We start from the raw sequence: 27,963 nt of genomic DNA on the forward strand, positions 1-27,963 counted from the left end.
TGTCGGTATTAGATTTTTCCTTTCTAAAATTATATGGCTGATCATAAAGGTCTGATTTACAACAGACATGTCATATCATGAAATTTCTGCTTTAATTAAAAAAAAAAACATAAACCCACATCAAATTCCCTTAGCAGCTGTTGAGTTGTGTAAATAGACAGTCTTTTTCCCAGGTTTGTGCCACACAGTGGTTGATTAACCAGGAACGACTCATGAAGAAAGTGGTTAGCATGCTGATTCATAGATATTTATGAACTAATCATTATGTCATGATTCATAGATATAGTATCTCTCACTCTGTTCTCCAATAACGATCAGATACAGTCCTCAATTCTGAGATAAACAGTAACTACAATTAACAAGAATTATCAGGTCGTTCCTGATTTGTTCCTCACTCGTTTTTCAGTAACTTCTCCCACTTTTGTGTACCGTATTGTAAAATGTTACCTTCCTTTTCTCTTAATCTTCAATTGTTTAATGTTGAAGTCAGCAGGATAAACTTTGGGGACAGCCAACGGTCATTTGGATCTTTCTGACCTTCTGACCACACTTCATAACAAAGCACGCCCAACACACACACATTTTTACCACAATTATAGTTCCAGTTTCCTGTCTTAATGTCACCTCCAGTTGCACAATAAAACAACTCATTCAAATCCAACTTTTAGAAGAATTTTACATTCAAATGAGTTCACGTGTCATGTTACATAATTCTGATCATTTTGCGCCAGGAGCTAGCTGAAGTGCTGAATAAAAAGCACTCTCTTGAGGAGTCTGGTGGAGAAACATAAAGTGATGACTCATTTTTAAAAGAATAATAATCTCATATTTGCACATGGCGAGACACAGGGCCTGGTGGTGGTCTGCACCGCTGCCAAACGTTCCATGTTTCTTCTCTGCGGCGATGATGGAGGTGGTAGTGTTAGTCCCAGTCGAGACGGTGTCAGACTTTCCTGCACAGCTGCTGTGCTGAAGTTTTCCCCAGTGTCACCAGAGTGACCATCATCACGCCATTCTACGATGCTTTTCAGCAGACTACAAAGAGCTTCAATGACCCACACTCTTGTTTTTGTGCTTAGACAGTGTACGCATATGTCTAAAGACAGAATTTTGTTGTGTTTTTAATTTAATAAGGCAAGTGTGTCCCTGAATTTCAGTATGCCAGACTGTGCACACGCATGCCCTCACACACATAATGGTACTGATTACTTACTGTTAATGTCACTGTTGTCCATCATCTTCAGTGTTTCTTCACTAACAAAATGGCCAAAACTTAACTCCTCTCTAATTCAACATGACACTTTGTGACACTTTGTGAAGTTAAGTGATGATGTCACATTTTCCACTTACATTGCAAGTTTTGGTACAATAAGATGACTTATTAACCAAAAATGTTCTCTTTTCTTCCCATATCAGCAAGTTCGTTGCCATACTTGGGAACTGCATGTGATGCTTTGCACCATTGAGTTGACTCTACATTTTCCACTCAACAATAACAATCAAATTAATATACATACTTACTGAAAAACATAAATTTGTGGCTTATCCAATATGTTATAAGTTAGGGCTAGTGTCCACTTATAAAGGGGTTCAACACACACATGCAAATATGTTCAGCTTTGCATCACACTGGTGATACATGAATAGATGTGACACAACAGTGACTAAAGTTGTTAATATTTTTGATTTGAGTATATAGAATAGCATTAATCTAAGTGTTACTGGTCTCAGTTTGAAAGGTATGTCTGTGCACAAACATACACTGTGTGGTCAGACGACTGGTGGTTTGGGATGTGGGGGAAGAAGGAGCGAGAAAGGAGGTAAGGGGCAGTGAGTGAAAGTGGGAGGAGTGTGTCTGGGTGTGGGACTGTCATCCCATTGAGGGGAGTAGCTGTGGTGTTTTGATCAAAATCCAGCAGATGTGGGAGAGTGAGAGAGCGAGAGAGAGAGAGACAGATTTCCACCCACCCAACAAGGAGACACACTCATAAACAGCAGGCAGACGGAGTGAGAGTCAGAAAGACACAGGATCCCAGGGCAGCAGGAGTTCAAACAGCGAGGCAGACAGAAACAGAGTTTCATTCTGGGAAGATGTTTTGTTAAAAGGGAGGAAAAGTCACACAGACACATTCACACTAATAAACATAGAGTGTGCTATCCAGACAGACAGGCAGGAACACAAGATATACTACCATTAGCTACAGAGGAAAAATCTAATAAGGACACATTTAGTAAACTCTCTCTCCCCTGTCACACACATACACACACACTGAGTGTGTGCTACCCAGCGTGAGGAGCAGGGCCGATCGACCCCAGCAAGTGGAGCATCAGGGAGGAAGGAGCAAGCAAGTGGATGGATGCCTTTTGCAGACTCAGTGGTCTGGACCCTCTGTGGGTGAGTTTGTGATGTGTTCACTGACCCTGAACTCACATTTATTTGTGTGTGTGTGTGTGTGTGTGTGTGTGTGTGTGCATCTTTTTTTCCCCATCATGTAGAATCATAATCCAGTTCAGTTATAAAGAGTTTAATATTTAGGGTACATCAGGCAAGTTTGTATTGTCACAGAATTCATGTTCATTTCATATAAGCCGATATCAGTTAGGAAAAATGCATGTAAAAGTTTAATGATGAAAAATGATCATTCACTGTTGTTTATGTAAATGTACGTAAAAACAAATGCCCAACACAATGAAATAATTATTATATTTTGCTTACTTGCTGTGTTAATTTGTTTAATTCTGACCATTAATGTGATTTAGTCATAAATGCCATTAGCATTAGCCATATTAGCATACTGTTCTTGTGCTCATTAGCATTAGACAGGTTTTTACTGTTCACTACTGAGTAATAGAATGAAATACATAACAATATATAATAATATGCTTGTGTGTAGAAGAGGAAGAGAGGAGATAGGTTAATCTAAAATGTTAGCTGGTAGCACTCAGCAGCACAGGAAGAAAATCATAGCATACACTGACCTTCTCAGGTTGCAGCCTCTACATACGTGAGTGCATTAGAAATCTAATCTAAAGTGAGCCTGAATGGGAGAATTAAACTTTGATGCGTGTCAGAGAGGTGTTTACTGTAACTCTGTTCTGTGATTCAGCACAATGAGATGCTGAGAAGTGGAGATGCGTCACACTGAGTGAGCTTCTGCTGTTGGAAAGGTTTCTTAGTTTTGTATATTAGCAAACCTCCACATTCTGAGTCCCAGCTCGAAAGTGGCCGCGATCCAGCTGGAAAGCCAAAATTATTAAATACACTCGCTCCCAACTTGCTTCTTTCCCCCTCTTCCCCTCTCTCCCTCTCTGTTTCTGTTTCTCATTATGGCTCTCTGTTTTTGCTCCTGCAAAACCTCAAAACAACCAACTTTTGTGAGAAAGTGAAAGTAAATTAACTCTCTTGCTCGGAAAGTTCAAAGTACAGATGTGATGTTCTCCGATACATTATGTCTATCACTAAGCACATAGGATGTTTTAACAGATGTTTTTGTCTCATGTTGGCTGCAAAGTAACTTCAGTTACGATATTAACTTTAGTAATCAACCACACACATACTTTTGGAACAGCGTCGTTGCTTACTCATTGGTCACAGCCTTGGTGTAGCGATGGGGATTTACATGGCTTTAAAACTGAACTGAATCTAGCTCAGCAGAAGAGGTTTGATCCAGAAACACATAGCGCTTTAGGGTGGACACATTTTAAATCCTGTAATTTGAAAAACAGAACAAGGTCTAGCTGAAACAGTAGAAAAAGTGATTGGTGCCTTCTAAAAATGCCTATGTCCTCACCTCATACATGCTACATACTCACATTAGGTGCATAATGCTGTTTTCCTCACGACACCATTGTAAGAGTTATTTTGTTTAACTTGATATTAGGCACCTAATTGCTTCATCAAATATAGAGAATGTAAAATTGGACAATCAGCAAATATGCAGTACAGTAAGTCTCTACTACTTTCACATCGCTGTGCTTGTCAGGTATAAATAGACACCTTGAGGCATCCAAGCTTTTGGCATCTACTAGTTTACTGCAACCACCTTGGCAAAGGATGAGAAACTGCGCAAGAAAGTGCTTGGAGAGGGTTTGAAGTTGTATTTATTTATTAAAAATAAAAGTACTCTGTTCATCTGCCTGCCATTGACCGCAGAAGTCAGAGGGATCTGCGAAAATAGCCTCCCACTCACTGCCTCTCAAAAGATTTATCACTTAAATGGATTTAGGTACATCACCGCTCACAGAGAGCGCCAGTACAGTACGTGCAAAATGGTGTGTTCATTACAAGATTTATACGTGAAACTTTAGTGACCCAGTGGTGAGGCAGGAAAAACTCATTTGAACAGGTCGCCTACAGTCAGACTACTATTCAGACCCTTGTGGCTCCAGAGGTGGGAAACACTAGCGATTGAAGGTAAACTTGAATCATCATTCGTGTTGAGACATGCCCCCCTGAGCAGCAGCATCTATCTGCGTGAAGTGCGTCTAACCGGCCGTGGTTCACTGGCAGGGGTGTTGGTGGATGCTCGTTACATAATGATCCTGCAGCTGCCACCAATTGTGGCGTCTCTCTCTCTCCTGTATCCCAGTTGGGAGTCTACCAGCAGGGCCAGACTGCTCCGCCATGCTAGAAGCTTTAAACCACTTCCTGTGGTGACTCCGCAGGGCAGCCTCGTTAGCACAGCCAGACACCCTGCCCCTCATTAGGCCAGTGAGGTGATAAACAAGGGAAGCAAGACAACAACAAGCCACTTAGCTCCTCATGGTTTTTTTAAAGAAAAGAGAAGCTATCTTGCTTCTGCTGCTGTTATGTAATATCAAGGTTTTGGCAGCATTTGCCCAACACACCTCGTCTGATTTGGATTTATGTTGTTTATAGGCTTCATTATTAGTATAATCCTTGACCTTACATTTTACATTGTCCTACTCAAATTAGGAAACAAGCCAGAGACGTGGTCAAAAAAATTCCCAAACTGACTCAGCTTTTAGCAAAAGGAGGTGTTTTTTTGGGCACAGACACATTTTGTGTTGACTTGCTGAGGTTTCGCTCTCCACTGCCTTGATGGATAAAAGGAAGGACCTGCACCAAGTCTGGATCCTCTGCCCTTGACCCTCACCTGCTCTGTTTCTCAGATGATGGATATAATCTCACGGTTTAACCTCAATTTCTGGCATATCATGATCTGAACTTTGGACTTTCTTACTTTCTCTTTGTTGTAGGACTGGAACCGTACGTGGTACACAGCCAACCCAGACCTGACCCAGTGTTTCCAAAACACAGTACTGGTGTGGGTCCCCTGTATTTATCTGTGGTTGCTGGCCCCTTTCTACTGTCTTCACCTCTACTGCCATGACCGCGGACACATTCGAATGTCTTGCCTCTGCACCGCCAAGATGGTGAGACTTCACAGACTTTTGGCAGTCTATAGTGTTTTATTGTATTGTTCAAGGTTTTTCCCATGACTGAAAGCAGATTCAAAATCAACATTTATGCTAGTTTTTCTCAACAATATCCTCAATATCAACAGATATATATTGACTGTAGATCCAGAAATTTTCTCCAATCCATCTCCCATTATTTCCTGTCAGGTGTTGGGTTTTCTGCTGGCCTCCTTTGGTTTTGTGGAGTTCTTCTACATCCTGCTGGAAAGGAGCCAGGAGATCCAGCAGCACATGGTCTTCCTACTCAGCCCCATCATACGCAGTATGACTGTGGTAAATACTGTGGCTATTTCCTGGTTTTACTCTTGACTTAAACAACCTTCATAACAAAATGCATCAAGTGATTAATCTATAAATCAAAGTCTATCTTCAACATGGATATTGGCATATGTGAGTTTGTGAATATTGCAATAAACAATTAATGCATATACAGACAAAAGTGCACTCCATACAGAGCACTTAAATCTAAATCTGTATGGACTGTTAAACCTATAGATGGCGTAAAGCTGTTGACTGGTCCCTAAATAATTGAAATAGCTTGCTTACTCTAAAGCACTTTGACAAGTTAGATAAGAAAATGAGATGTGTCCTGTTATCTCTTAAGTTTTAAGAGGTAATGAATCAGAGGGTGGAAGCATAATACACAGTGAATGTCAAGGAATCGTGTAAATGTGCATTAGTTTTACAGAATCTCAATGCATCCATGGTTTGTGTATGGAAAAAAAACTACTACTAACTATGCTATGACACTGATTTGCAGCTCAAATCGCACATCTGACATGCCTCTCTCCTTTTGGGAATATTTCAGCTTGTGTCCTGCTGGCTCACGTGTTAAAATCCAGACAAATGAAAGAAAATATAGCCTGTGTACCGTATGTTGGCCAGACACTGAAGTGCAAAGATGCACAACCATGGATACATTTATAGTGTTGCAGGCAGTGCAAATATTGCAGTACCCTGCAAACACAGCCTGTATTTGACCATCAGTCATCAGTGTGCAGGGCACATAAGTAAAGACAGTTACTATTTGATGTGGAATCAGAGTGCGCACATATGTGGAAAGTTTCAATACAATGAAAAATGCGATTGGTAGGTACTGTGCAAGTGAGAGACCACTTGTCAGAGGACAAAAATGTGTATAAACCAAAATATTTTAAATTTAGAGGCCTATTCTTTTGACCGTTGGCTCACTCTAACTTTAGTTGGACTGACAGTGCTTGTCCACTCAAGTTTATTGCATCAAGTTTATTGTTGATGCAATTATGTACTTGCATGCAAATCACTTGTCCAGTGGACTTGACTAATCATGTGCTTTAAATCAAGTTCATATGAATGACTTTTGGTTCACCTTCAAAGAACACAAAACCGCTGAATACAAAGGTGATGATACATAATTGTAGCCTATGTTAAAGCTAATTACATAGAAAGGTTCATTCTTTATATAGGCTACAGGTGTGCAGCTGGACTGGAAGTTTTGAGGCCAATTCCTTTTGTAAGCACCATTGTTCTGACCAAAACTGTATTTAAGGTGCAACATTATTGCAATGATATAGAACGAAAGAAAAGATAGAGGACAAAACATTCATCTAATTTACCTCGGAATAAGAGCCTGATGTTTTGAATAAACAAAACCCAAAACCTAAATCCCAAATTCATAGTATGCACATTGATGGTTAGATACAAATCAGTGCAAGCCCCGCACAGATATAGATGTAAATTATCTAGATGAGATATTTGTTGCAAATGTTGTTTGTCTCTTCTCCCTCCAAACATCTTGAATAAAACTATACCCCCACCCAAACCCCTACCTGGATCAGGGTGGCATGTAGGGTGGGCCACAGAACATTATTTATAGAAGATAAGGGCTGGTGTGCAATCAGAGAAATGTTTTCAGTGGCTTGTGTTGATGGAAACAGTCCTGAATGTTTCTCAGAACATTGATCCCACTCATTTTCGGCAGATTTTAAATGATACTTACAGTAGGAGCAAAGAGAAAAGGGGTGGAGCTCACAACATGGGTGGCATGGCAAGCTTTAAATGCTGTTTATCCTCAGCAGAGGTGATGTAAGAATTGCAATGCAGTACAAGGTTGCTGAGTCCAGATAGGAAGGGTTACTGTAGCCCAGTGAGCCTCTTAAGCTGACCCATAGGAGCCGTATAGCTTAGCTCACAAAGCCTCCTCTCTCTGCAGCCTTATACAGGTCCTGCACAGTCCCACTCTCAGACAACATTTCCCACCTGTGGTCTTTTCAGACTTCTGAGTAAATACCAGCACCTGTTTGGGTAAAAATACACTGAGACATCTCTTGTATCAAGGGATACAATTCAAAAAAAGTGTATTTATTTTGAGAATATCTACTAAACCATATGAAGAGCTTGTCAGCAGTCTTTTCATCTATTTGCCAGACCTATCTTTATTATAAGGATATCATTTTCTTTATGCCGATTGTAGCCACCCTCCACCATTCGTTCCCTGGGTACAGGCCTGGAACACTGTGCTCTTGTTGCTCTGACCAACTTGTTTTGTTGCCTTTTTCACTCAAGTTAATCTATGGGAACAGTTTTGCCCAAGTCAGTCAACCCACAAACGAATCGTGGTCACTATTGATGAAAAGTACACTGACTATAATCAGCAATCAGCAATACCATGACGTAAAACTCCTTTTCCTTCTCCAGCATGGCACACTTCCCATGTAATTATAAGGTATGCTTTTGTGATGGACTTAGTGCCACCCGCTGACTTGTACTAACAGATGGGCTTATGGTTTGCATTAATATGGCAAGTCAGAGCGGAAGACTAGGAATAGGAAGGTCCTTATCCTCAGATGCTGACCCAAGGTCAGCTTTACATTTTCCTCACTTATGTTATGGTTGGATTGGGGCTGATGCAGCCTCAATCTCATAAGTTTAGGACTTGCCAGCAGTCAAGGACATAAAGTTTTCCCTTGGGTTGATCGGGGAAAAATCAAGGTGGAGTATTGGAAAATATATTTAGCTTGTCAAAACTGTATTTTAGTCATCATAAAGTGCTGTTATTTGATTTAATTATTTCTTAAAGCTGCAGTAATCAATATTTCTAAATGACTATATGTAATGTATTCATAATGATGAAGCCCTGGAGAATTGTTACACAACTGAATGATGTTGCTTGATGTCAGCTGGATATTTAATTTATTTATTTATTTGATTGGGACAGTACATGTTAATGAACAAACATGGAATACATGCATGTAAACATGTCGGACTGTAGCTACAAGCTAATTTCCATCTGTAGTCCCATATGTAAATAAGCATAAGTTTGCCAACATGTTCGCAACATCAACTTTGAAAGGTGATAATAGGGCAAAGTTTACAGCTTGCTGTGTTGCCCCCAAGTGGTCAAAACTCAACCAAGGCAGCTTGTGTTGATAAAGTAAAAATATGAAAGTAGAAAACTACTCAGTTACTAACTAGTGTACTTGTGATCAGAGCATTTTCACCTCTAAGGCACATGGAATTCTTGGACGTTCATGTGCTTGGAGTTTGCATGTTGTTCCTGTGTTCGCATCCCCTCCATAGGTATGCCTTTGGCTCCTAGAGACATTCAAGTTAGGTGGACTAGAGACTCTAAATTCCCCATAGGTATGATTGTAAGTGCCTGTCTTTCCGTATTCATCCTTCAATAGACTGGCAAGTGTGTGTGTAGGGAAAATGAATGAACACACGAATAAATAATCAGTGTGTCACCACAGCAGAACCCCTGATGTTGTTTGTGTCGACCAGAACACATGAACAACACAGATATCTGTACACGTAGCCCCATAAAGTATCAGGTTGTTGATGTGAAGCGCTTACATAATTACCAGACCACTATAGTTTATAAGAGGACAGTGCTATGGCTCATCCCAAAGTAACCAATGTGGTACTCATTATAAAACCTAAACCCACTTTCTCCCCACTTGGTGATGAGCTGGCATGACAACATGACGTCTCACTTGGCCAACCACTCAGTTAGGGACCAATTATAGTGATTCAATGGCAGATGTGTGACAGCTATGAGAACAGACAGCCGTGTCCAAACACTGAATCAGTTGTATTTGTGAGAAAGCATCATAGTATAGATTTTTGTATTGTTTCTGATAATGAAAGTGTATAATAACATTAAGTAATGTGCGCAGGGCATGCGACTACCATACTTGTGTCATCTTTTATAAGCGGAAGTCAGCCACATCACATCTGCTGTTGCAACCAGGGAAATCCCAGGAACCCAAGCTCTTTCTCAAAATAACCACTGGCTGCATGAGATCATGGCTAGAACTACTCCATTTTCACTAAATATTTACCACAAAAAGAAAATAGCTTGCTTTGAAGTTTAGAACTGATAGTAGCTGTAATATTAAGCTAATTGGTATGTGAATAAGTTTGGGTTCAAAAAGTCAATTATACGTTTTCCTGTCCTTGTTGTTAGTGAAGTCCCTCTAGGCTGTTCATAAACATGTCATCACAGATTTGGGTTTTGGCTCTCTGCTTTCTGGCTCTGGGATAGAGTTGTTTCCACTCCTGTGCTCTAAGAGTGAATTCTTAAATTAAGTCTTTCTGTGTGTCTCTCTCTCTAGATCTTGGCCTTATGCATCATCCAGCTGGAAAGAGTAAGAGGCTGTCGTTCCTCTGTATTCCTCTTCCTGTTCTGGGTCTTGGCTGTTGTCTGTTCCCTGGTGCCTCTAAGAGCTAAGATCCAGCTGGCCATGGATGAGGTATGTCTTTAGCCTATTAATTAATATGGAATATTAGCACAATACCAACACCATTTAATAAAAATATCATCACGTCGTATGTATTAATATATGATGCTGTATATTCTAAGCATCCAAAAAACAGTACGGTCTATGTTGAAAATAAGGGATAATTCAGAGCCAAAGAGAATGTGTTTGTCAGGTTTGAACTCAGTGAACCTGCAGTTTTAAAACACTGTGCAGGGATATCTAATCAGATCTAATCCTACCCATAGTCTAGACACGAGACTCCAGCAGCACAGCTTGAGATACCCTGTGTCAGCAAAGAGTTTCTATTTCATCCTCCAATTTCAACCAAGGTAACCTAAAGTTAACCAAGTGTTGGAGGATGACACTGCCAATTCTGGTCAAGCCTGTGTGTGTTTAAGTTTTCCCTTTCTTCCTGTGTCTCCTGTCAGACACTGCAATCATTGTTGTATGGGGGAAGTTTCTATTTAAGCACATGCAGCCATGGGGCAGTCGCATTTGCATTTCTATAAAAACACAAACACACATCCATATTTCTGTTTTATCGTCCTCGGTGTGACATTCCCACACTGCTTGGGGGAGAGTAATGATGGCCCTGGGATAAATGCTGGTGAGACATGGCAGCCCAGGGTCAGACCAGAGGAACGTCAGCGCTGTGTTTATGGGCCTACACGGCTGTAAACACAGCCAGATGGAAATCTATGCATCCACACATAATGCAAGGCCATTTATAATTTTGACACAGATGTTTTCATTTCATACAACCACACGCGAAGAGATAGGATACACATGTGGCCGCCCATATATTTCTCCATCATATAGCTTATATCTACATCTTGATTAAGCACATTCATCTGCATTCGAATTCTTTTGTCCTTTCTTTTTCTTGGTCATGGGAGTCAATGGTACCACTATACACTAGGTAGGCCTACTTCATTAAAGACATTAAATACTGAAATTAAATGGTATGCTGCAGTGTCAGATTTGCCGAAAATACAGTGAAAGTTGGACCGGAGATCATGAATACAGCTACAAAAATCAACAAGATGGAGTAAGAAGAGCTGCTTGCTGCTTCAACATTTAGTAGAAATAACATTAAACTTACCACTTTCTTGCATAGAGTTAGATGAAAAGATAGATACCACTCATGTCTGTACAATAAATATGAAGTTACTGCTAGCTAAAGCGAATTAGCATAGCTTAGCACAAAGACTGGAAACGGGGAAAGAGCAGGGTCATTCCTATGTTTACAACATTTCCCCACATTTAAATTAGACATAATGGTAACATGACAAAGGGTCCTATGTTTTTCTAGAGTTAGGGGTAGGGGCAGGGTTGGGGGGGGACCTTGGGAACATCGATACGTTCATGAAAGAGCTAGTCTGGCTCTGTCCAAAGGTAACAAAATCCGCCTAAGGGCATATCTAAATCTCGATAATAAACAGTTAATCCGTACAAAAAAAGTAGAAATAAAACAGTGTAGGGTTATGTGTCTGTCTGTTTTCTGGTCACTTTTTTTTGTATGAATTAAACAAGATATAATTTGTTAGTGAGTTTCAAGGGGTCTGGTAGGTGGATTTTGTTGCCTTTGGAAAGAGCCAGGCTGGTTGTTTCCCGCTGCTTTCTTGTTGCTAAGTATTCTTGTGATGGTTTTAAAAACTGTAGAGTTGTAGCACAGCTCAGCGGTTTGTCCCTCTACTGTCAGCTCACATTTACATATTGTATTGACACATTTTGTAAATATTTATAAAGAAAGTGTCTAATTCACATTGCAGTGTTGAAGGCTCAAGTTGACCGAGTTCATGTTTGTGGACTCTTGGCCATTCTTAGTTGCTTGACCTACATTTTTGCCACCCACTCTCTGGCCATCATCACCCTGTTTTTTTACTGTGTGGCCTGATCCATTCGGCCCCTTCGTATCTCCTTTCTGGGCACAGCACTAAACGTTACAGAGAAAATCACTTTACTGTTTACCATGACTCTGATTCTCATGCACACCCTACTGTTGCACAACAGACTGGCTGTGGCAGACCCAGTTCTCTGAGTGGTTAATATTGCAGCTAATCCCTTGACTGAAAGCAAGGTTGCTGGTTTATGTAAAAACACAATCTCCCTATTTACAGATATAGGCTATTAGCGTGACTGAGAGGCAGGTTTAACTGTCTCGTCATTTATATAAAGTACACCATTAAAGACTTTTGGTTTTCACCCTTGATTTAGCATAAAGGGCTAAAATAAGCTTTATTGTGCCTGTGATCTTGGTGTATAAACCACATCCTCTGCTATACAATGTGTAAGCATGGGAAAAGCCATGTAATGAATATTTTTGTGAAATTGTTGTTGTGAAACTACACACAAAGCCACAGTGAAGTGTAATACACTGTATGCCACAGGATGTTGTGATTTGTTAAGTTGAAAGAGATGAAAAAAACAAAACACATTTGGATCTTGTCAAAAATCCCTAAAAATGTCCCAATGTAAGGACAATGTTATTTTTCTGCGGTATGTGCACGGCCACAAAAGCCAATTAATTGGATCCCTTAATTAAAAGTCTAACTTGCGCAACTAGTCTGGAATAGCTTAAAACGAATAAACTGAAGGAACTCTAACTCAGCTCTACAGCAGTCTCTTTAATCTGTGTTTTCTTATTTCGCAGGGCATTGCCTCTGATATTGTACGATACCTCGCCTTCTTCTCCTACTTCACAATCCAACTGGCCCAGCTCTTCCTGTGCTGTTTTGCTGACCAACCTCCAGAAGGAAAACCCATCTTGGAAAAGGTAGGCAAAGGAGAATGTATCCCACTTCCGTCAAAAAACGTTCACTGTGAGCCACAGGAAATGGTTGAGCTGTCTTGTGGTTTTCAACTTTTGTTGTTAGGACAGTTTTCCCTTTTGGAGGAAATGATGTGATTCACCTTCCTACCTCCTTCCTTTCCCACTCCCGCCTCACCGCTTTAGCTTCTTATGAAGGGAGTGTGAATGAGTGCGGCTGCGTGTTTGTCGTCATTCTCCTGCATACCATCAACACGACTGGATAATATGTGACTCCACAACAGCACAGGCATTACCTAATGCAGATCTCACTATCCCATCAAACATGTGCCTGGCAACGTTTTTCGAGCTCAAAATAGCAAGTCCGGCTGACAGGTGAATGAAAATGAGCATCTAATCAATCAAACAGACAGGGCACTGTAATATTTCCCTGGTTATAAACAATCAAAATAGCTGGAAAAGTCCCTAACAAGCTCTTGGCCAGTGGTGAGGAGGCTGAGGATGCAGAAGCCGCAGTCTGGCGTGGGGGACACACCCATTGGTCGCTCCTTGGTGTGTCCTACTCTTCTTCCTCCACCTCTTTCTCCTCTCTGCCCCACGCTCTGGTTAGAGTTACTCACAGGAAAAGAGGAAGCGAAGGGATGAAGAGCAAGAGTGCTAGTAATGAAACAGCAAACACCCTGGTGAGGGGGTGGCAGGGTGGAGTGATGCCATAAAGCATGCGTGAGAGGACAAACTTTCTGTTTGTGCATGCGTGTGTGTGTGTGTATCCACTTGTTAGACAGTTATGACACATTTCCGCTCTGTCTGCACCAGACCTCAAAACGTCATCTTCACCCTGCGCTAACACTGAACTCTATTTATTCTGTCCTGTGGGAGTTCATGGCTTCTGCTCCCCACAATGGGCCACCTGACTGTACAGCTTTGTCTAAAACACATTCAAAGCATTCTTTAAAAGCACTCCTCACAAGTACACCATTCAACTGTCAACGGAGAGCCTCTGTGAAGCTGTGTATGTCTCGAAAGCCTTTAAGCGCTGCGAGATTTACTGCGAAAACAACAGTGAGTCTGGTCTTTAATCTGTTGCAGAATCCCTGTCCAGTGAAAGATGCCTCTTTCCTGTCAAAGATTCTCTTCTGGTGGTTCACTGGGTAAGTTGGTTCTTCAAAACCCCTTCATTTTTAGGCTTCAGCTGACTCACTACAGCAACAGTTTGTACTTGTTTACGATAATTTGTGTGTTTTGTTGACGATCATGTGTGTGAATCATCTCCACGCTCCTTGCTCAGGCTTGTTGTGAAAGGATATCGTGCCCCGCTGGTGGCAGAGGACCTGTGGACCCTGAGGGAGGAAGACACGTCACAAAAAATCATCTCTGAGCTGGAACAGGACTGGACAGCTGAATGTGCCAAACTTCACAAGTGAGAACTCCTGAATAACTGTTAATTGGCAGTTTAACCCCAGGAATCTAGTATTGCATGCTCATAAAATTGGGAGAATCACAAAAGACAGATTAAAAACAAAGAGTCTAATAAGAATGTCATAATTACAAGGCTAACATGTTACAAGTTATTACAGTTTATCCTGAAGGAGGCAAAACTGTGAACACCAAATTCTATGGCAATCCATCCAATAGTTGTTGAGTAAAATAACAACTTCCCCAGCTCCTTTAAGACATTGTATGATTTTTGAGCGTTGTGATTGGCTGACTAATCTCAGATTTATTAACTAATAGTTGTTTCATGAATAAATATGCAGCAGAAGGCCAATCTTTGCATGGAAGAGACATGTGCAGGACATACACATGTTGTCTTGTTTCCTCTGGCTCATTCTGTTTTGCCACAGGCCTGTGATCCACCAAACAGCTCTCACTACTGTCACAGCTTAACAGCCAAAGAATCAATTCCATTTTACTGCAATGTGGCCACATGTCAGCATGGTGCTGGTTGAATTAATGACACAAGCAGAGCATGACTTAGTCCAAAGGAGTCCCTTGAGGACATATAGTAACATTATTTCAAGACAATCGCTCTGTGTTGTTTTTAAAGCTTGTTAACAGCGCTTTGAAGATCTATCGTTAAGTCCAATAATTATGTCAGTGAACAATGCTTTTTACTGCTGCTGGTGAATTCTTGCGTCCATCAGTGATGGTACGAATAACAACAGTTTTTTTTTAATAGTCTGTTTCACACTGAAGACATAAAAAGGCGCCAGCGCCATGTTGGGGCATCTCGGACACAGCTGTCTTGTCTGTAACTGCGTTTTTCTCCCTCTGGCAGGCAGGAGAAGGCCTTGGCGTCGGGTGTGGCGCTGGGGGGCAGACTGCCAGACCAGGCTCAGCTTCTCAGGAAGCTGCAGAAGAAGCAGAGCTCTGGCTTCTTCCTGCTCAGGACGCTAGCACGGAAGTTTGGTCCATACTTTCTGAACGGTACCCTGTGTATCATATTCCACGATGCCTTCATGTTCGCCATCCCCCAGGTGCTCAGGTAAGACTAAAAGCAAGGGTGCACCAAAACCTAAATCTGCTCTCACCATGAGGGCAATCTGGCAATAAACAGCTGCGGTGTGATTCGCCAATGTCTGGAGATATCAGTTTTATCTCAACCCAGTAAGCTCAGGGGAATTTGGTTTGTGGTGCAGACACCCCCCAAAATAACAAGATAATCCACAAATGTTCTTGTGTACATGCTTGCACATTCTGCATGCAGATAGAAATCATGCAGTTGCACTTTGATAACAAGGCGTTCCCAATAAAAACTGCTCATAAGAAGGTTACTATCACAAGTAACTGTGTCATTATGTTTGGAAAGAGATGTTGTTGTTGAGTTTTTTTAAATATAACTTTTTCAGTGCTTGGACTCCCACAAACCAAAGGGCATTGAGTGCACTGTATTGAGGACAGCTACCTCAGCACAGAAATTACCTGGGTGGACTGCTAGAGTAAAATACATTTAATTGTGTTTTTTTGGAGTGAACTGTCCAATACAATTTGAAGATTTAAATTAAAGAAATTATAATTTCTTAGTATGAAAATAGAAATAAACAGATTTTGCAGAAACAAAATAACGCTGTGTAGATGGATAGATGTGTAAACAACTCCTTGGTTATCACCTCCGATATCACCTTCATTGTCCTATTTTCAATGATTTGTGACACCGACAACCAAACAATAACAGAAGCTGGCAGCAGTGAAAACAGGTCATAACTGAGTTGCCACCCGCCGCACCAACCCACTAGCCAGACTGGAATGTTGTTGATGCACAATGTTGATGCACAGCACAGAATCAGTGGAAGTGTTAATTACGGTCACAGAGCTGTGAGCAAGAAAAGTAGACGAGACCACAGCCCTCTGTGCTCCAATAAGGAGGACAGGCAGAGAGGGAGAGGAGGCTCTAAATGGCAGAAATGTCGTCGGACCACAATAAGGGAGCCGCTGGCCAAGCGAGGGCAGCCCGGCCACAAGCTGAGCACTGTTGTGCAACCCGAGCTACTTTGTGTGGACCAGTCAGCCGGCAGCCACAGCGGCGCTCAAGGCCATTGGTTTAAGGCACACGATGCAAGTCAAATAATACCAGACTGAATGAAAAAACACTTTAAAAAAAAGAAATCATGTTGACAGGGTAAAAACCTGTGACTGCTGTGATTTGTATCATTCACCACTGTCCAGGGAAAAGCATACATAGAAGTGGTCATAATTCTCAAAAAATGGAACGTGTGCTGAACATCCTGATTAAGTATAAAGTATTAATCTTCTACTTCTCTTCCTCCACACAGTCTTCTTCTGGGTTTCATGAGAGACCAAGATGCTCCGCTGTGGAAAGGCTATTTCTACGCCACTCTGATGTTCCTGCTGTGCTGTCTCCAGTCCCTCTTCAACCATCAGTACATGTACACTTGCTTCACAGTGGGAATGAGAGTGAAGACAGCTGTTATGGGCTTGGTTTACAGGAAGGTGGGTAACTGTATCCATGGACATGTAGCCGCTAACCTCTTGACGCAACATAAATTATGTCACAAATGGAAAAAACAAAAGCTGTCCCGCCTTCCAGACAGGAAAACAGTACACAGCATATGATTAATAGCTTTTACCTAAGATGAATAATCCACTGAAATCTTTACGGGGTTGTAAATTTATATTGTACACAGTGCACTGAGGGCTAAAATGTCTTTGTCTCTTTTGTTGTCAATCCAGTCTTTGGTGATAAACAGCGCTGCCAGGAGGACTTGCACTGTGGGCGAGATTGTGAATCTGGTTTCAGCAGACACTCAGAAGCTCATGGACTTTGTGGTGTATTTCAACGCTGTCTGGCTGGCTCCTATTGAAATTGCTCTTTGTCTCTTCTTCCTCTGGCAGGTTTGTCGAAATGTAGTGTTTTTACAATGCCTCTGCATTTCTACTGAAAAGCCCTTGACACTGTTGTATTCTTTGTTTTATTCAGCATCTTGGCCCATCAGCTTTGGCAGGAATCGCCACTGTCATTCTCATTTTTCCACTCAACGGATTCATAGCAAAGAAAAGAAGCAAGCTGCAGGTAAAAGCTGTTACAGGAATCCTAAACACTATCCCTGACATCTGGCATGTTATTGTAGGTCAGGGATGCCACAGCTGGTTTAGATAGTGGCTGAAGAGCCGTGTGGGTGTTTGGCCTGGATGGTACATTCTCTCTTGTCCTTTTGATGTCTGCCCCATATAATGTGTTTGAAAAACAATGAAAGGGAAGGGTGGGCAGTAGGAAGACATAATTTTTCATTTCTTTGGAAAAACAACAGACGGTTCTATAAATTTGGATGCCAATTTAATCGAACTTAGTCTTGAATGCAGTGACCGCATCCCTGGCCCTTTGTTGTTTCCTTGTCATAAAAATCACTCAAATGTAACAAGCAATAAATTCTTACTGAATTAAACAAGTTCCATGATGTTCAGGAAAACTACAGCTGTAACAAGAGCAGACAAACCCATGTTCACAAATGCATGTATTTGCTTTGGTCTGGTAATTGTCACTGTGCCCCAGTTTCAGCTCAGGATAGTTTTATTTTTGATGATAAAACGTAAAAAAAAAAACCCTCTTTGTCTGCTCGACAGGAGGTTCAAATGAAGTTCATGGATGGCCGCATCAGACTGATGAATGAGATCCTGAATGGAATAAAGATCTTGAAATTCTATGCCTGGGAGAAGGCCTTCCTGGAGCAGGTTTTGGGCCACAGAGAAAAGGAGCTCAAAGCCCTGAAGAAGTCTCAGATCCTTTACTCCATTTCCATTGCGTCCTTCAACTCCTCTTCTTTCCTGGTAAGAACACTAAACTTAAAGAGCTACTAATAAAAAGGTCATAAACCAAAGTATTGGACAAATTAATATTTTTACTCGACACAACATGAATGTCTGTACCAAATTTCACGGCTATCCATTCAGTAGCTGAAAACCACAAATGTAAATCTCATGGTGGCACTAGCAGAAAAGTCATGGCATCCCCAAAGTCATTAAGAGTCATCCTCTGGGCACCATGAATGTCTGTACCAATTTCATCTTAATCTATCCAACAGCTGTTGAGATATTTTGTGTCTGGACTGAACCTTCGGACCGACCAACCAGCAGATCAACATTGCCATCCTGAGAGCCATGCTGCTAGCGTGGCAAATGATGAAATTATATACTTGTGATTCATGTCTTCAGGAGAAACGAAGGGGCTTGGGACTGAGTGCCACAGACAGGGCGGGGAAGTCAGAGAGTACTGCGAGACAGACTAATGCATTGTTGTTGGTTGTGGTCTTTTAATGAGATTTATTGACACTTAGAGACTTTGCCTTATCCCTAAAATTGTGTCTTTAAAGATCATCCATCACACAAGTTTTTGCCTGTAAAGGTAATATTTTGCATCTTTCGCCCCCACCAAGATTGCCTTTGCCATGTTTGGAGTCTACGTGACGCTCGATGATAGGAACGTCCTGGATGCACAGAAAGTTTTTGTCTCAATGGCGCTGATCAACATCCTGAAGACTCCACTTAGCCAGCTTCCATTTGCTATAAGCACGACTATGCAGGTAGGTCACATTTCACTCACGATTGCTCTGAGTTGTTTACTCCATCTATGGTGCCTGATGAGCTATATTTACGTGGTCCCATATGAGGGATATAGGTCAGTTTACTAACCACTATCTCTGTTTCAGGCTATGGTTTCACTGAGACGTCTGGGAAAGTACCTGTGCTCAGAGGAACTCAAAGTGGACAATGTCTCAAAGGCTCCATTGAGTTCTGGTAAGAACCTCACCCATATGTAAAATATTACATTGAATGAATAAACTACTATACTACTATACAATTTCCACAATTTGTTCCCCATCCTGCCTGAAATCATAGTCATAATCAATATAAGCAGCCCACAAGATTTTGTTGTTTATATCTGTGGAGTACCACAGTCTTGTATGGATCATGTGCACTGTCACTTTCTGAGTCCAGGGCTGACTGGTAGACAGGGTAATTATAGGATGTTCCCATTTAGTGGTTGAACATAAATCACAGCATCAATTCAGACATATGATTCATAGAGGAATAAAAAAAAAAACTGCACTCTTCTGTCTGTAATCTGTCAACACTTCCTGAAACAGCTTGTGAAAAGCAACAACTCTGTAATTTGTATGATTAAGTAAATTCACTTGTAATTACGCCCAGGCTGCACCCTGACGAGTAACTTCAAGGGGGAATTTTGTTTTGAAAGTTTGTTTGTGGCTCAGGTTGAAAGAACACGTCCTGTCTTCTGTGTTCATTGCAGGTTTTGTTCATTTTCCGCAATCTTTCTTTCTTGTTTAGATGGGGAAGACGTGGCGATAGAAAATGGCACTTTCAGCTGGTCTGCAGAGGGCCCTCCGTGTCTTAAAAGGTATGAGTTATGAAAAATGAATTAAAAACAATACAATAAAAACCGAGGGAGACTTACGGTAAAATTCCTTTCTTTGTTGACAGGATCAACGTCCATGTGCCACGAGGTTCCCTCGTCGCTGTGGTTGGACATGTGGGCAGTGGAAAGTCCTCTTTGTTGTCCGCCATGCTTGGTGAAACAGAGAAAAGAAGTGGGAGTGTCTCTGTTAAGGTACTGAGCTTATGTTCCATGTGCAAGCTCTATTCATAGTGGTGGGTTTCATTTAATAAATATTGACAGCCTCCCGTTTGACATCTGTCTTTGCAGGGCTCTGTGGCGTATGTGCCCCAACAGGCCTGGATCCAGAACGCCACAGTCCAAGACAACATCATATTTGGCCGGGAGAAACTGAAGACATGGTACCACCGAGTGCTAGAGGCCTGCGCACTGCTGCCCGACCTGGAAATCCTACCTGCTGGAGATGCTACAGAAATTGGAGAGAAGGTATGGAAATTCATAAATGGAAAATACATGATTTTTGTCTCCAAATCTTTTGAGTTTTATCTAAACTATAATATCTGTGTCCATACAGGGATTGAACCTCTCAGGTGGGCAGAAACAGAGGGTAAGCCTGGCCAGGGCTGTCTACAGAAAGGCTGATGTTTACCTCTTGGATGATCCGCTGTCTGCTGTTGATGCACATGTGGGTCAACACATCTTTGACAAAGTCATTGGACCCAAAGGTGTCCTTAGAGATAAGGTAAAACATCTAACAGAACCTGCAATGTGCAATTAAGTCTGTTCAATTCAGCTGCAAAGAGTCAAAACATGGCTTTACAACACTTAAACCACTTACAGGCATGTGACCTGCGCTATTGTTATCATAATAAGGAAACCACCACTTTGCTGACATTTTTTTGTTTTCAAGAAAGCCTCAAATTAGTGTTGGATTGCCCTTACATCTTATTTTTCTGACTTGTGCGGCTTGCTACACAGACCCGCATCCTGGTGACCCATGGGATGAGCTTCCTGCCGCAGGCTGACCATATCTTCGTCCTGGTAGATGGAGAAATCACAGAGAGTGGTTCATACCAGGAGCTCCTCAGCCGCCATGGTGCCTTTGCTGACTTCATCCACACCTTCGCCAGCACAGAGCGAAAAGAGAGCGCTATACAGAGAGGTGAGGAGACATTTCTGCAAGAAATTCAAAGACAAGTTCTGTCTATTGATTTTGTCAGTTTTTAAAAAACAAATGACATTAAAAATAAACTTCATTGAATGCAGCCAAGAAGATATTTTATAATATATTATAATATTTATAAACATAAGTCTAAAAAAGATTCATTATAATTACAAACCAATATGTCCTTTTCTTGAAGCTGGTTCTAGGAGATCAAATGCTCGTCTCAGCATGGTCGACTTCATGCCCTTCTCCAGAGACCTGTCACAGGAGCAGCTCATTGGGTGTGTAAACAAACGTGTAAATATTAAAACTGTCAATAGGATGTTTGGCATCCCAAGCATCTTTTCTACAAAACTGACTGGTCTGGTCTCTCCATATCCTCCAGGGGTGACACCACTAATACCAACCTGCAGAATATGGAGCCTGTGTCTGAAACAGACCTGGAACAAGTACCAGAGGACTTGGGCAAACTGACTGAGGTTGACAAGGCCCGGACTGGAAGGGTAAGGCTGGAAACGGCTTAAAATGAATTGATGAATTCACCTGTAGTGGTTATTGGAAATTGGGCATTAGTCCCTTTTTGCTCCAAAATCTATTCACACATTTATCTTTTCAAAGCTGAACGAATCAGTATTTTTATATTTACAATGGATCACTTGTATGTGGTAGGGGTTGCTCGTATTGATCACCTGATTCTACAGTTCGCCTCAGCTTCATGGAGCTTTTTAGTGTCTCATTGTTTAGCTGTCAGGCTTTACTGTTTTGGTTCTCTCTCACCGCTCTCATAGTGTGGTTTCTGGCTGCAGCAGGCAGCTGTTAGACCCACTGTACACTACCAGCTCAACACCAAACATTAGGCACACACTTAGCAACTGGCTGGTAAACATAGTGAAGCATTTAGCAAAGAGCCAGTTATTTCCTTAAGAAGTTGGTGAAGAGCAAAGCAGAACTAACAGGAGAGTACTTTTGGACCAAACTGGCTGTGCCATAACTGCTTGATGTCTAAGTAGGCAACTGTTCACCATATCAACTTAAAAGATAATATGTGTTTACAGCTTATTTTGTGTTTTTCCTCAACAGGTGAAGTTGGAGATGTACAAAAAGTACTTCAAGACAATCGGCTTGGCCATCATCATTCCCATCGTCTTCCTGTACGCCTTTCAGCAGGGGGCCTCATTGGCCTACAACTACTGGCTTAGCATGTGGGCTGACGATCCTATTGTTAACGGCACCCAGATCGATACTGACCTCAAACTGACCGTGTTTGGTGTACTGGGCTTTGTACAAGGTCAGTTAGCATCATAGTATCAAAAAAAGACTAGAAAAGATAAATACATAGGTACTTGGGTAGCTCCATTTGACTGAAATGTTGATGCTCATTTGAGGTCGTCTTCTACAAGATGGTAAAACTGAGTCGTCCTCAGCTCTGATTTAATGAAACATTTGTCCCCTCTCTCCAGGTGTCGCAATCTTTGGTACAACAGTTGGCATCTCCATCTGCGGCATCATCGCCTCTCGCCACCTGCACATGGACCTGCTGATCAACGTGCTGCGCTCTCCGATGTCTTTCTTTGAGTGCACGCCCAGCGGCAACCTACTCAATCGCTTTGCAAAGGAGATTGACGCCATCGACTGCATGGTCCCCGATGGCTTGAAGATGATGCTGAGCTATGTCTTTAAACTCATGGAGGTGTGCATCATTGTGCTGATGGCGACGCCTTTTGCAGCCGTGATCATCCTGCCTCTTGCTTTGCTTTACGCCTTTGTCCAGGTACGTTTTGAAACTCGCCACTAATGGCTTTGATTTTGGACTTTTCTTTGAGAGCATTATGTTAAAGGCAGCTTAGCAAGAGCTGGGTTCCATTACAGTGTGTTATTGGAGGATTCCAGGCTCCAAAACCAACTCTGCTGATTTTGCCGTTCACTTGTGTTTTGTTCCCCACCTGCTGACATAGATATTACACACATCCACTGTGAATTATGGGAAAGCCCTCAGTGCTCTCTTTTGGTTTCACTCGTTAAAGCTGGTGTTTTACTTTTCCACTGTGGGCTACAGAGCTTCTACGTCGCCACATCCTGTCAGCTGCGGAGGCTTGAAGCTGTGAGCCGCTCGCCCATCTACACCCACTTCAACGAGACGGTGCAGGGCGCCAGCGTCATCCGGGCCTTTGGCGAGCAGCCCAGATTCATCCAGCAGGCCAATGCGAGGGTCGACTTCAATCAGACCTCCTACTTCCCCCGATTTGTGGCCACCCGGTGAGATGACATGTGATTATTATAATGTGCTTTAATTTCATTTATACGTTCATTTGCTTAGTTACAGTTCATGATGGATGGTGATGATTACCTGAGTTACAGCGGTTGCTTTATGTTACATTCTTAAACAAAATTACTCCTTGCTTTAGTAATGAAGACACATTTTGGAACTAGACTTCCCACAGCTAAATCAGTGTTACATCCACAGGTGGCTGGCAGTCAATCTGGAGTTTGTTGGCAATGGTGTGGTCTTAGCTGCTGCCATTCTCTCTGTAATGGGTAAAAACACCCTGAGCCCAGGCATCGTTGGTTTGGCTGTGTCACACTCCCTCCAGGTAAGAGGCTCTGCCCACACACACACACGCTCGCACACATTCCCACACTGTAGCCCTGGAGGTTTCCCAATCCCGACTTATTAAAATTAAAGACAGCCAATTTCATACACCACACAACATTGTGGGAATTCACTCCAGTTGCATGTTGCATGTGACAGTTAAGAGGTTAAACTGGATAGAGCTGTGTTGCTTTGCTCAGTCAGCAAATGCATTTTGAGTGCAGGAGAGAAAAAGATTTAAAGCAAACCTCATTGCATTGGATATTGCAGGTGACTGGGATCCTGAGTTGGATCGTGAGATCCTGGACTGATGTAGAAAACAACATTGTTTCTGTGGAGAGAGTCAATGAGTATGCTGATACTGCTAAAGAGGTCAGTGTTCCCACCACATACTACATTTCACAAAATGTACTGCATCAAATCACTGCTCAGGACACTAAATCCAACATCAATAAAAAACGTTGTTATTATCTCACTCAGGCCAGTTGGAATATAGAGGGCAGCTCCTTGCCCCTGGCCTGGCCCCAGAGAGGTACTATAGAGTTCCAGGACTACGGGCTGCAGTACCGTAAAGGCCTTGAGTTGGCTCTGAAGGGCATTACCTTGAATATTCATGAAAGAGAGAGGGTGAGTCATCTTGAATGATCAAAGCTGTTTGTTGCAATCTTTACCAGTCTTAATCCTGGATCACTTAAATTGCTTAAATTGCAGACTTATGTCTTACATAAATTCTGATGAAAAACTTTTTCCAGGTTGGAATTGTGGGTAGGACAGGAGCGGGGAAGTCCTCACTTGCTCTGGGAATCTTCAGGATCTTAGAGGCAGCAAAGGGAAAGATCTTCATAGATGGAGTCAACATCGCAGACATCGGACTCCATGACCTCAGATCCCGCATTACTATCATTCCTCAGGTAAGACAGTAGTAATAACAGAAACTGAGCTCTGGCTTTCATCACATAAACTGTTTGCAATAGCTGCAATACATATCCAGTGTGAAATAAGCCATTCTAAATTGTATTAATCCTGAAACCAATCGGGACAGTTTGGTGATGAGCAACATCTGCTGTCCTCTCTCCCAGGACCCCGTGCTGTTCTCAGGCTCCCTCCGGATGAATCTTGACCCCTTTGACACCTACACTGATGAGGAGATGTGGCGTTCACTGGAGCTCGCTCACCTCAAAAACTTTGTCTCTAATCTGCCTGACAAACTCAACCATGAATGCTCAGAGGGAGGAGAAAACCTCAGGTACGCGAGTACCCTGATATGACACATTGCAGTGCAGATATCCACAAGCCATTGTTTTGCCTTGTCAGTCACTGCTATATCATTACAGGGATATCCACACAACGCTGCAGGATACATACAGGATTGAATCTAACATGTGAATCTGTCCCTCTCTCTCCAACTCCCCTTTGTCTGTGTAGTCTGGGTCAGCGCCAACTAGTGTGCCTGGCCAGGGCCTTGCTGAGGAAAACCAAGATCCTGGTTTTGGACGAGGCAACAGCTGCTGTGGACCTGGAGACAGACACACTAATCCAGTCAACAATTCGCACACAGTTTGAAGACTGCACTGTCCTGACCATTGCTCACCGCCTTAACACTATCATGGACTATACTAGGTACATAACAGTCTGCTAAGTAGTCGATATTTTGTGGTATTTAGTGGACTGACAGAAAACGTATTAAGGGCATGTATTTTAAAGTCATTTATCAAGTAAAATACCAAATATTTGATGGTTACAGATTCTCACATCTGAGAATTTACTGCTTTTGCCTTTTTCACATCACTGTAATACTGAATAGCTTTTTTTAACTGTTGGTCTGGCAAAATATGCCATGGAAAGGCATTACTTTGGGAACCTGTAACCATTTCTCATTTTTGACATATTATAGACAAGATTATTTATAAAAATTATATGATTTTCTAAAGAAATTAATGTTCAATCGCAGCCCTACAATCCACTAATGACAATTAACCAAATGCTAATCACAAGGCCAGTTATCAGCCTGGACACCCACAGCTTTATAACACACATAAATCAGGTGTCACAAAGAATGCAGGATCTAACAGCTGTCTTCCTCCTTTGTTGCTGCTTCACAGAGTTATCGTCATGGACAGAGGCCACATTTCTGAGATGGACACTCCAGCCAACCTCATCGCACATCGGGGACAGTTTTACCAAATGTGCCGGGAATCTGGGCTGGTCTAGGTCTTCACTGGGCTTCGTACCATGGTGCTGATGCCCTGGTGTACAGATGTGACACCTTGTTTGTGTGGCTCTCCAACATACGTTACATTGGGCCATTCCAAGCTTTGTGGCAGCTTAAAACGTCTCTCCAGGAGGGCATTGTCAGTGAATCTCAAGAGCAGGTGCTGACGCAGTCCCTATATGTTGGTATATAAACACACACAGACAAGCTGTCCTAAGTCAGGAAAAGACATTGTTAACCTCAGATGATGAACACTCAGAAAGATGCTACAGTGGATTGACTGTTAAGTTTTCAAGCTATAATTATTGTATATTGAGTAGGGGAGTCAATTTATTCCATGAAAGGATTAAGCCAGTGAGCTGGAATGAAAGAGTTCCGCGCATCTTAAGGATTTTCATTCTCTTTTTCAATGGGAGCTATATTATTTTTGTAGTTTTTGTAAGTGTTATAAAGCACAAGAGATATTTTTTGATGTTGTCTCAGGCTTAAATGTTGATGTTTACTCACACTTTTTTTAGCCTTGTATACCAAAAAAAGAGGCAGTTTTGTAACTGTAAATTGATATCTATTTTGTCGTCTTATCCCAGAAACTGGGACAGGAAATACTCTGACACACTAACCTTCAAAAAGGTTCACCCTGGCAAACACAGGGGAAGTGAGGTTTACAAAGCCTTCAAAATTTCAGCAGGAAGCAGCCAATTTAGAATTTTTATATGTCAGGGTAAAAGAGGAAAACATTGAAATGAGCCAAGACATTAGCAGTCGTCCAACTATGTTGTGGCTGTTGTGTATTTCTGTCAAAGTAAACACATAAAAAAGTCAATAGAGACCTTGCTGGTCAGATTTAACCTGACGCCGGTAGTGAAAACCACCATGAATGAAGAGAATGTCTCTTCAAAACAATAGTGATAAATCTCTGTGTCTTTGCCTACACCACACTACTCAGGCCATACACATATATACAGAAGAGAAGAAAATAATCTGTATTGTTCTTTTGGTGCTGACATGACACACTGTAAATAGTCCATGTTGACCTTTACTCTAAAATCAAAGAAAGAACCCTATGATATTTTCAAAGAGAAGAGGAATTTACTGTTTTTGTCTTACTGGTTTAGACACTATAGTGTACGAGAAACCCTGTAGTTTATTTATGTAATACGACAAAATGTATTAAGTGTCCTTAAAATTCTGAGGATTGTATTATATTTATACTTTTTATAACAAGCTTGTTCATTTTTCACTGACAATTTACTGTTAATGTACTGTCTTGATCCATCCATCATGCTGGACAATAAACCTGATTTGAATCTACTATACGGTTATACTTGAATGTCTTTGTAAATTAGCCTGGGGACAAGATCAATAAAGGTCAATTCTTTCAGCCCTTTAAAAGCACATTTTAATAAAAACAGAAATTTATCAGAAAGCTGTGCTCCAGAAGGACCAAGACAAATTCAAATGACAGCTGACAAATGTGGTAATGTGATTGAGCTATGTGCATTAATATCAGATCTTAATATTGGTGCATATTAAAGTCAAGTCTTAAGTCATTTGCAACAACTGCATGCCAAGTCTTGCATCTGTGAGAGGAAGTCTCAAGTATTCACAAGCAAATTCCAAGTAAAGATACATGACTTTCAGGTCTCTGAAAGCTGGCCATTTAAATAACACAGCATGTGAGGATGTTTCTTTTGCAGATGTATTATTAGTGTTAGCTGACTCAAAGTCCTAACCTGCCAGATGCCTAATTCAAATATTCAAAGTGCAAGGCAAGCTGTGCAGGGGAAACAGGTCAAAACTTAAGACTTCTGCATTCTCGTGTTTCATGAGTTCAAATCAAGAATCAAGTACTAATTTTGTGATTTGGTCCTACTGTAAGCTCTAATTAATTATCACCTTTGTATCAGAGGTTATCCAAAGGAAAAGAGATGTATAAATAACCATATTTTTGATGCATACAACCAGGGACTCTGAATCCACATTAATTCAGCTTGACTGTCTTCTATTAATAAAATAATCATACATACATATATACTAGATTACAGTAGTGTGTAGTATTAACGTTGTGGAAGACGATTGGTGTGAGGTTTGTACACATTTGAAAACAGCGTGGATGTCATGGCTGGGGTCTCCTGAACCTCTTAGTTGTAGTTATACATCTCAGTCACTAG

At 41.6% G+C, this 27,963-nt stretch overlaps 1 protein-coding gene across 1 annotated transcript; it reads left to right on the forward strand.

Annotated features, from left to right (window-relative positions):
• The first annotated feature begins 228 nt into the window (after positions 1 to 228).
• Positions 229 to 27,108, forward strand: abcc6a (ATP-binding cassette, sub-family C (CFTR/MRP), member 6a). The gene is made up of 31 exons (XM_038714236.1): positions 229 to 2,395; positions 5,221 to 5,397; positions 5,590 to 5,715; positions 10,038 to 10,175; positions 12,838 to 12,960; positions 14,044 to 14,105; positions 14,243 to 14,374; positions 15,233 to 15,439; positions 16,728 to 16,905; positions 17,146 to 17,307; positions 17,393 to 17,485; positions 18,037 to 18,240; positions 18,846 to 18,992; positions 19,119 to 19,206; positions 19,759 to 19,828; positions 19,912 to 20,038; positions 20,135 to 20,311; positions 20,400 to 20,567; positions 20,804 to 20,987; positions 21,187 to 21,271; positions 21,376 to 21,493; positions 22,071 to 22,278; positions 22,451 to 22,761; positions 23,047 to 23,246; positions 23,455 to 23,581; positions 23,851 to 23,952; positions 24,061 to 24,207; positions 24,333 to 24,491; positions 24,660 to 24,826; positions 25,006 to 25,200; positions 25,683 to 27,108. The coding sequence occupies exons 1-31, from the start codon at positions 2,354 to 2,356 to the stop codon at positions 25,789 to 25,791; spliced, it is 4,533 nt and encodes a 1,510-aa protein (XP_038570164.1). The 5' UTR covers positions 229 to 2,353; the 3' UTR covers positions 25,792 to 27,108.
• The last annotated feature ends 855 nt before the right edge of the window (positions 27,109 to 27,963 follow it).

The sequence above is a fragment of the Micropterus salmoides genome, unplaced genomic scaffold (assembly GCF_014851395.1).
Source record: "Micropterus salmoides isolate LMB-PRFRI ecotype aquatic unplaced genomic scaffold, ASM1485139v1 Ms_hic_scaffold_12, whole genome shotgun sequence".
Taxonomy (NCBI): Eukaryota; Metazoa; Chordata; class Actinopteri; order Centrarchiformes; family Centrarchidae; genus Micropterus; species Micropterus salmoides.

What these genes read in the sequence shown, in the direction of transcription:
- abcc6a (XM_038714236.1), top strand. Translation starts at nt 2,354, where the DNA reads ATGGATGCCTTTTGCAGACTCAGTGGTCTGGACCCTCTGTGG. An exon ending in AAAGGCTCCATTGAGTTCTG is followed by an intron (nt 19,207 to 19,758) that starts GTAAGAACCTCA and finishes TTTCTTGTTTAG; the next exon opens with ATGGGGAAGACGTGGCGATA. An exon ending in CTACAGAAATTGGAGAGAAG is followed by an intron (nt 20,312 to 20,399) that starts GTATGGAAATTC and finishes GTGTCCATACAG; the next exon opens with GGATTGAACCTCTCAGGTGG.